This window comes from Pinus tabuliformis, chromosome 1_1 (genome assembly GCF_031772625.1).
Source record: "Pinus tabuliformis cultivar Carrire ecotype Pingquan chromosome 1_1, CPIR1, whole genome shotgun sequence".
Classification (NCBI taxonomy): domain Eukaryota; kingdom Viridiplantae; phylum Streptophyta; class Pinopsida; order Pinales; family Pinaceae; genus Pinus; species Pinus tabuliformis.
In genome coordinates, this window is record NC_142297.1 from 342330587 (window position 1) to 342340345 (window position 9759).

The window sequence follows — 9759 nt, forward strand, 5'->3', positions numbered from 1 at the left end:
TCTTTGTATTACGTGTTCCTTTGACATAAGCAGACCCCTCCACTGTGTTGCAAAAATTGGTAAATATGATATCAATAATTTCATAATTCTCCAGAATGTTGAATGTGGTAAAAGTCATCTCATTCAAGTTTTGATCATGACTTTGAGAATATGTAACCATTGCATCCAATATTGTTCTGTCGGTTTTCAATTTAGAACAATAATCTTTTAATTTTATGGCATTTGATGGACAATTAATTGGAATAGAAAACCAAATGGTTCCATCCAATAGCTTATATGCTACTGAAGCAATTTCTTCCATGGTTAATCCCTGAAGGGGCTGAAAAGTAGCTCGTATAAAACTGTGTAGACTATTTCTCTTGTATTTCTCAAAATCAGATTGGCTTGGAGAACACTTTAATGTGCCTAGTTGGTAACAGTTAAAAACAGTGTCCCATTCATCCCAAATAGGTTCATCAAGATATAAGAGAATTTTTTTATCAGAAATTTTTTTAATTGGACAGTCGAAGAATGAGCACAACATTTCCTCATCAACCTGATAAAATAATAGATATAAACTAATAAGAATTGAATGTAAAAATGAAACTAAATAATGCGTTATAATCTAATGAGAAATAATTATAAATATCAGAAAATATGACTTATATTATCAGCTTTAGTCATTTATCTACAATAAAAATAGATACAATAATAAAAAGTTAAATGTAAAAATAATTAAAATTACATACCTTGTCTTCTTAGAACATCCAATCGTCCTTTTCTTTAATTTGTCATTGGAAATTAAGAAATGTCTTGTCGAGTGCACACAATTAATAAATGGAGTTTTGAAGAATATCTTATTTGCATAATTTAATTGACAACAAATGCCAATCACCTAAGTGGGTTCAAGTGATGGATGCAGAATTGATCGTTACATTTTTTTTATATTTTTTTCACTTCTCTCAATACATTATAATTAGGATTTGTTAAAATTTCTTTCGCTTCCTGAATGGTATGTTGACCATCAACTATCCAAAAATTGATATTCTTATAATTTAGATATGTCTGATTTATAATTTTGATAGATTTGACCAATGGATCAAGCTCATTGATGTCAAATGGAATCAGAAGAGCATCGTGTAATGAGGTTTGAAATTTTTCTAGGAATGATTTCACTAATACTTGAACATTTAAATCATCTTGTGATCTTAATTTGAACACTTTGGGGGCTTCTTTACATCTTTCAACAACCACTTTTCTATTAGAGTTTGAAAATATATAACAATTCTTGAAAGCTTCATGAATCTAATCACCTTGATAATCAAGGTTAGTTGTCTCAAATTCAACTTTCCTAGTTTTTTGAAATTCTATAGTGAACTTGAAATCACTTTCTGTTATGTTCTCGAAATTAAATAAATATACTCTTCTCAAAGCAAGTAATTGAGAATCAATTTCATCATCTAGTATTTTATCAAGATATTTACCTTTTTGTTGTAAATGAAGAAGTACAGATGATGTTTTTTTACTTCTTACATAGCGATATCTCAGAACGATGGCGATGTGTTTTAAAAGATCTGCACAACTATTTAGTCTAGATTTAGAGAAGCTCTCAAAGTTATCCAACTTTAACATTGAATTCTTTATCATATTTGTTGAATCAGTACTTGAAGCTTATATCAAATCTGGTCTAAAATTTGCATACTCCACTTAACATGAAATTAATTTTACCTCATTTTCTTTAATCATTTCCACTTGAAAGTACCTGCCATTTTCATTGTAAGCATAGCAATTAATTATTGTTCCTAATATCTCTGGTTCATTTCCATCTATTGATCCAAATAGATACATATCAGGAAACATATTCATCCGAGCTTCTATTTGGATGTACCAATCTTGCACAAACTCATATTTATTATATGTATTGTATTTTTTAATCATTTTAAAAGTAGAAGTAGAAGGTGTTATTAATACCGCCTTTTGAGTTGAATAACTTTTCTTTTTCTTAAGTGATGGTTGTAACATTTCATTTGCTTTTGGTCAAACCAATTCTGCAAATAACAACAAAAAAATATTTGCATGAATCAAAATGAAAATATAATTTCAAATATTGTCACATAATGTTCTTATAAATACTGAAAAACCACCTAATCTAACCATTTCTAAGAAATTGTACATAAAATATAAAACCACCATACCAGTTGAAGGAGGAAATGTTTGTATATCACATTTTTTTATTTCTTCTTCACTACTTTACTTCGAATTTCAAGCACACCAGATTCTGCAGTTTCTAGAAAAAAATTATGGAATACATGAAATACCAAATATTATTAAACAACCTTATAATGCATGATTTCCATTTACATGCACAATAATAAATGATTACATATGCTATGCAAGTTTACTATATGACAGCAAAAGCTATCACCTGGGTAAAATTGTAAGAAAAGAAACCACCTAATCCAACCATTTCTAAAAGAGTACATAAAATATAAAACCAACATACCAGTTAAAGGGGGCATCATTTGTATATCACTTGTTTTTCTTTCTCTCTTCACTACTTTACATTGAATTTGACACCCAACAGTTTCCACAGTTTCTAGAAAGAAAAATATTATGGAAGAGATGAAATAAGAAATAGTATTAAACAACCTCATAATACACAATTTCCATTTACACGCAAAATAATAAATGAGTACTTATGTTATGCAAGTTTAGTATATGACACCAAAAGTTATCACATAGTAAAAAATTCTTGGAAAAAAAAATACCCATGTTAGTACAGGTTGTCCTCATTAAAACCCCACTCCTAAGGCTATTTCCATAGGTTTTATTAATCAACAACCAGTTATTAACACAATGTTTAACGATTGTAACAAAGTATAAACTAAAATTGTCATACAATTTAAAGAATTTGGTGCCGTGTTTCTTGAACTTCCTTTTTCCTTGGATGCTTCCTTTGAATTCCCACTAGCTTCATAGTCCATGGTATCTGAAAATAAAGTAAAAAATTGTTATCACAATTTCAAATTATTGAAGAAAATATGAAATAATAAATACCATAACTACTCGAATCATTATATGTGTAACAAAATGAACAAGAACAATAACAAGTGTAGAACTCACAATAATAGCTAATCAAGGTTAGAAAAAATGCACCCCCAAATAATTTATTATGTTGTTTTAATCATGAATATAGGACTAGGTTTCCTTCTAACACGAGCATAAGAACATTTCCAAAAGACATTACATTGGAAATAAATAAAAACAATTGTAGAGACTACAACAACATCATATATACACAAAATGTATCTCTTATAGTCATATATATTCTTAGTTTTCTTTAGAAAAAATAAAAGCAAAACACAATGAAAGAACATTAATTATGGCAATCATTAGATTTTCTTCTAGATCTTCGTGTAGCACAAAGACAAACACATAGCAACTTTGCAAGGTGAAACAAATATAGAATGTGATATAATTACTTCTAACACGAACAAAATCATATTGCCAACAAGAATCTTGCACAGCAAAAGAAATATTAGCATCCTAGACTTATTTCTATTACAAACACATGGATATTGTCAAAAAAAAACATTGTAAGGTGAAAGAAATCTAGCACGTGCTAGAATTGTTTTTAGTACGAACACATTAATATTTCTAAGAAAAACATTGCAAAACAAAATAAATATAGCACAAGCTAGATTTCCTTTTAGCCTAAACAGAAACATGTTAGCATTAACAACATTGCAATGTAAAATAAAATCTAACACGTGTTAAATTTCCTTTTAGCACAAACTTGAGCACACAAAAACATTGTAGAGTGAGAAGTCTATCAAGTGCTAGATTTATGTCTACCAAAAATACAAGCATGTTGCCAACAACAACGTTGTAGAGTATCAGAATTCTAGATTGTGTTAAATTTTCTTCCAACACAAACACAAACACATTTTAATTTGAAAGAAATTTAACACATGTTATATTTCCTTTGAGCACAAACACAAGAACATAATAACATTATAGGACTACATAAGTTTAATGTGTGCTAGATTAACAACATTGAAATTTAAAATAAAATCTAACATGTGTTAGATTTCCTTTTAGCGCAAACTCAAGCACATAGAAACATTGTAGAGTGAGAAATCTAGGCAGTGCTAGATTTATATCTACCACAAATACAAGCACATTGCCAACAACAACATTGTAGAGTATAAGAAATCTAGTTTGTGTTAAATTTTCTTCCAACAAAAGAACAGGTACATTTAAATTTGAAAGAAATCTAACACGTGCTATATTTCCTTCTAACACAAACATAAGAACATAACAACATTTTAGGACTAAATAAGTCTAATGTGTGCTAAATTAACAACATTGCAATGTGAAAGAAAATATAACATGTGCTAGATTTACTTTTAACACAAACTGAAGCACATAGAAACATTGTAGAGTGAGAAATCTAGCAAGTGTTAGATTTATGTCTACCACAAATACAGGCACGTTGCCAACCACAACATTGTAGAGTATAAGAAATCTGGCTTGTGTTAAATTTTCTTCCAACACAAACACAAGCAAAATTAAATTTGAAAGAAATGTAACACATGTTATATTTCCTTCTAGCACAAACACGACAACATAACAACATTTTAGGACTAAATAAGTCTAATGTGTGCTAGATTAACAACATTGCAATGCAAAATAAAGTCTAACATGTTTTAGATTTCCTTTTAGCACAAACTCAAACACATAGAAACATTCAAGAGTGAGAAATCTAGCAACTGCTAGATTTATGTCTACCACCAATATAAGCACGTTGCCAACAACAACATTGTACAGTATGAGAATTCTAGATTGTGTTAAAATTTCTTCCAACACAAACACAAGCACATTTTAATTTGAAAGAAATCTAACACATGCTATATTTCGTTCTAGCACAAACACAACATAACTAGATTGTAGGACTAAATAAGTCTAATGTGTGCTAGATTAACAACACTGTAATGTAAAAAAAAATCTAACATGTGTTAGATTCCCTTTTAGTGCAAAGTCAAGCACATAGAAACATTGTAGATTGAAAATTATAGCAAGTGCTAGGTTTATGTCTACCACAAATACAACACATTGCCAACAACAACATTGTAGAGTATAAGAAATCTAACTTGTGTTAAATTTTCTTCCGACACAAAAACAAGCATATTTAAATTTGAAAGAAATTTAACACATGCTATATTTCCTTCTAGCACAAACACAAGAACATAACAACATTTAAAGGCTAAATAAGTCTAATGTGTTCTAGTTTAATAACATTGCAATGTAAAAGAAAATCTAACATGTGTTAGATATCCTTTTAACGCAAAGTCAAGCACATAGAAACATTGTGGATTGAGAAATCTAGCAAGTGCTAGGTTTTTGTCTACCACAAATACAAGCACGTTCCAACAAAAACATTGTAGAGTATAAGAAATCTGGCTTGTGTTAAATTTTCTTCAAACACAAACACAAGCAAATTTAAATTTGAAAGAAATTTAACACATGTTATATTTCCTTCTAGCACAAACACAAGAACATAACAACATTTTAGGACTAAATAAGTCTAATGTGTGTTATATTAACAAGATTGCAATGTAAAAGAAAATCTAGCATGTGTTAGATTTCCTTTTAGTGCAAACTCGAGCACATAGAAACATTGTAGAGTGAGAAATCTAGCAAGTGCTAGATTTATGTCTACCACAAATACAAGCATGTTTCCAACAACAAAATTGTAGAGTATAAGAAATCTAGCTTGTGTTAAATTTTCTTCCAACACAAACACAAGGAAATTTAAATTTGAAATAAATCTAACGCATGCTATATTTTCTTCGAGCACAAACACAAGAACATAACAACATTGTAGGACTAAATAGGTCTAATGTGTGCTAGATTAACAACATTGTAATGTAAAATAAAATCTAACATGTGTTAGATTTCCTTTTAGCGCAAACTCGAGAACATAGAAACATTGTAGAGTGAGAAATCTGGCAAGTGCTAGATTTATGTCTACCACAAATACATGCATGTTGCCAACAACAACATTGTAGAATATAAGAAATCTAGCTTGTGTTAAATTTTCTTCCAACACAAACACGAGCATATTTAAATTTGAAAGAAATCTAACACATGCTATATTTCCTTCTAGCACAAACACAAGAACATAACAACATTTTAGGACTAAATAAATCTAATGTGTACTAGATTAACAACATTGCAATGTAAAATAAAATCTAACATGTGTCAGATTTCCTTTTAGCACAAACTCAAGCACATAGAAATGTTGTAGAGTGAGAAATCTAACAAGTTGTGATGGATTTCTCACACAAAACAATCTCATACTCATCTCCATATCCCTCCACTTGCTCCTCCCCATCTAGGAGATGCATATACATGTTTATAAACCATATCAAGTAAATTGTCACTCTCACTTGTGTGAAATCCTGGGTCTTTGTAAGATTTCCCAAACTATGAAAATAGAACAAACTCTAACATTATCATCAAGAAACAGATTCCCTCTCTATGCTGACTAAATCTAGAGTTAAGATGGATCTAAAGGAAAAGCTTGCACCTTGAGAAATTTGATCCCTTCGTAAGCTATCTAAATCTAGAGTTAAGATGAATCTAAAATGGTTTAATTATTAATTATTATAATTCTTATTTTATTTTGTTTTATATTTATGTAATTTGACTAAATTAACAAGTTTAAATAACATTACATAACCTTAGAACATCTCATTCACTTTGGGCTAAAGTCTCATGTAATCGTTCATGTTGGACTAAAGTCTCTCCATGCAATTATTTAAATTTGTAGATATTTTTTTTAATTTAATTAATAATACTTAATATAAAGTAGAAAACATCCTCCCAAAAAATGGCATGTTATAAACTTCACGAATATCCATAAATGACGTGTTACAAACTGCAAAAGCTCAAACCTATGGAGTTTATCCTCTTTCAAGGAATGAAAAGCATAAAACAATGGTAAATGACAAATTGGCAAATGCTCCACAGTCGCTACATTTTTCAGTGTACATGCACCTTACAAAAGGTATATATTGCACAAATTAACATATTAGGTGCAAAATTCAAATCAATCTCTAAAGACAAACATAAAATTTGAATGTAGTAGTGTGAGCCTGTGGCAGCAAAATTTAAGAGTAAACAGATAATTGTAGTACTAGTCATAAATGATCTGCTGGCAAGAAATTTGGGGTCAGAGTATCTGAACTTGCTGACATGACAATTCAACAATGCAGTTGGATCAATATCCCGAGAACTGGATGATCGTGATATGGAAAAACCAGAGACAGGATGAGTTGGATACCAGCTTGGCTAATTTAGTTACATAAGTTAAAAGGACTTATGATTCACATTGATGGATGATAGATGCCAAAGAACTATGACAAAGGAGCTTATCGGTACATAAGCAGGGTTTGGTTCTTAAACACATGCAAATAGTAATTGATATACAAACCACAGAGCCTCTAAATATAAAAGAATTCAAAATTGAATAATTAATGTTTGGATACTTCAATGTTACTGTTATATCGATTAATCACTTAATGGATTGATATTTTGTCCATATACATGTTCTGAGAGCATTTGGGCAACAATGAATAGACTTCTTGCCTTGCTTTGATGACTTTGAAAATTTATAGCGTTACAAACATCTACTATTTTTCATAATTTTGTAGTTAAATGAAATGACATAATAGAATGGTGTCCTCACTGAGTAAGAACCAAAATTTTAATGTGCATGATATTATAACGTTAGTGCAAGGATACAGAGATGCTCCTAAAGCAAATATAAAAGCCGTAGAAGTTACCTATAGATCCTGTATGAGACTCTCAAGCGACTTGATTTTCCTGTGTGGCCAGCGAGGGATGCCAAATTCTCTACATTTCCTTAGACTGTAAGCCCTACCTTCAAACTCCTTGAAGCTTCAGTGATTGGCACATCAAAATATTTTGCAAGATCCTTCAGTGCAATGTTGGCAACACGCTAGGTGGGTGCTCGGTGGATTTGCCTATTCTCATCTTTCTCCTCACTTGATGCCCTTCTCTTCTTACCTTTTACACCAGCACTACTGGGAAGGTCCACATTAGTTTTCTTACAGCATAACATTGATGAATCCTCAGAAGCATCATTCTTTGAACCTTGTGGTGCATGGCTGCATTCAATTGACTAGAAGACTGCTATGTCTGCTATACTTAGACTTGACTTCTAATCAGCAGTGTGGTTTTCCTTTTCAAGGTATCCTGAATTATTGCAAGTGATTGAGCTTACTTCATTTGGGTGACAAGATGAACACCCTGCCACACAAATAATATAAACGCAAGCATTATACTTGTCTGTGATTCTGAGCCACTACAAATAAGTCAATGACGAGACATTTGCAGTACTAATGTCAAGTGTCCCTGTCCTTCATAAACTACAATGGTTTGGATCCTTTAATTCGATGACTGCTAGGTGTATCTTCATAAAATTAAAGAGTAAAATGTAAGCAATAGGAAAAGAATAGCAGCATACCTTTCAGGTATGAGGTGATTGGTTGCCTGGGGTTAGGGATAGAATTAGGGTTATCTTCTTTGCAGATGTTTCTGATTCCATAAGACTCATCGATCTGATCGATGCGCAGAGTACATTCAACAACAATGGGGGACCTACTGACTGCATCATCAATACAGTCCAACACAGTTGTTAAGCCAGGAATAGCAGGCCAAAAACTCTCAATGCTAAGGAAACTGGACTGCATGTCAGCTAATGCACAATTTAATATTTTCTCACCCATTTTTATCTGAGGGTGAGAAGAATCTACCGCTTTTCTGTATCTTGCAACACGATCGAGGGCAATTGCTAGTTCTGGTATGGCATTCAGCGCAGGGTTTCTGCATGGATACGAATGAAGCTCCATTCAAATTTATAGCGAAAACCTAGATATATATACAGATATATATTAATCATTAATTGATTAAGTCTAGGCTATTTATAATTTTCTAACAAAGCCGTGCAATGCCCACCTGGCTAGGTTTAGAATATTGGGAATTATGAAGTTGCCAGGGCTGAGATTGCAGTTATAATGGAGAATACAAATCCAAATTCCGCGCTCTTCTCCTTCCTTCAGATTCGACATGAACTCCTGTGCCTTCTCCTTTCCACAATCATGAACAAGTGGAATATTGTCAAGACATATCTGCTTATAGGAGCTAGGGCAAAACATAAACTCTCATTGAACTGCGGAAACGGTGCCATTTCCCAGTTGATACAAATGAATAATCATGATAAGCTCTGAATTGAAATTAAAAAGACCCAAATATCAAGTGACTGAATTTTCAATAAAATTAAAGTCAGAAATAACCAAATGTATTCATTGGGTACCTTTGTTCAGCAAATTCTGAAACACTGCGAAAGCACAGAGATGGAGATGAGAGCAAGAGTTCTCGGAGGGCAAGCAAGACTCCATGGCCATGAAATGCAGGAAAAACTAAGGAAATGATGAGGCTGATGATGATGAAGAAATTTGGTCCACCAGAAAGAAAAAGAAATGGAGTGATTCTCCGGGTCAAGAATTATGCATTGCAATCTTGGCGATTATGCAACAGGGTAATACCAGCGCGCGGGTGACAATTCGAATGGAACCGGAATAAGGAGCTCCTGAACAATACACCGCGGCTGCAATAGCTAGTCTGTCAGGGGATGTCAGGCCCCATTCCCTGCGATCCGAATCCGATATCTTGTCAGGCATGGCAGGGAAT

The 9759-nt window shown here is 32.1% G+C and overlaps 1 protein-coding gene across 1 annotated transcript; it reads right to left on the reverse strand.

Moving 5' to 3' along the window:
* Positions 1-7926: 7926 nt before the first annotated feature.
* LOC149212974 (uncharacterized) lies at positions 7927-8929 on the reverse strand. Its single transcript, XM_089390692.1, has 2 exons — positions 8534-8929; positions 7927-8316 (listed from the first exon to the last, which is right to left on the reverse strand). The coding sequence occupies exons 1-2, from the start codon at positions 8916-8918 to the stop codon at positions 8228-8230; spliced, it is 474 nt and encodes a 157-aa protein (XP_089246818.1). The 5' UTR covers positions 8919-8929; the 3' UTR covers positions 7927-8227.
* Positions 8930-9759: the final 830 nt, after the last annotated feature.

Coding starts and splice junctions, on each gene's coding strand:
- LOC149212974 (XM_089390692.1), bottom strand. CDS start 8,918: ATGGAGCTTCATTCGTATCCATGCAGAAACCCTGCGCTGAATGCCATA. Junction 8,317..8,533: donor AATCACCTCATACCTGAAAG/GTATGCTGCTAT, acceptor TTTGTGTGGCAG/GGTGTTCATCTTGTCACCCA.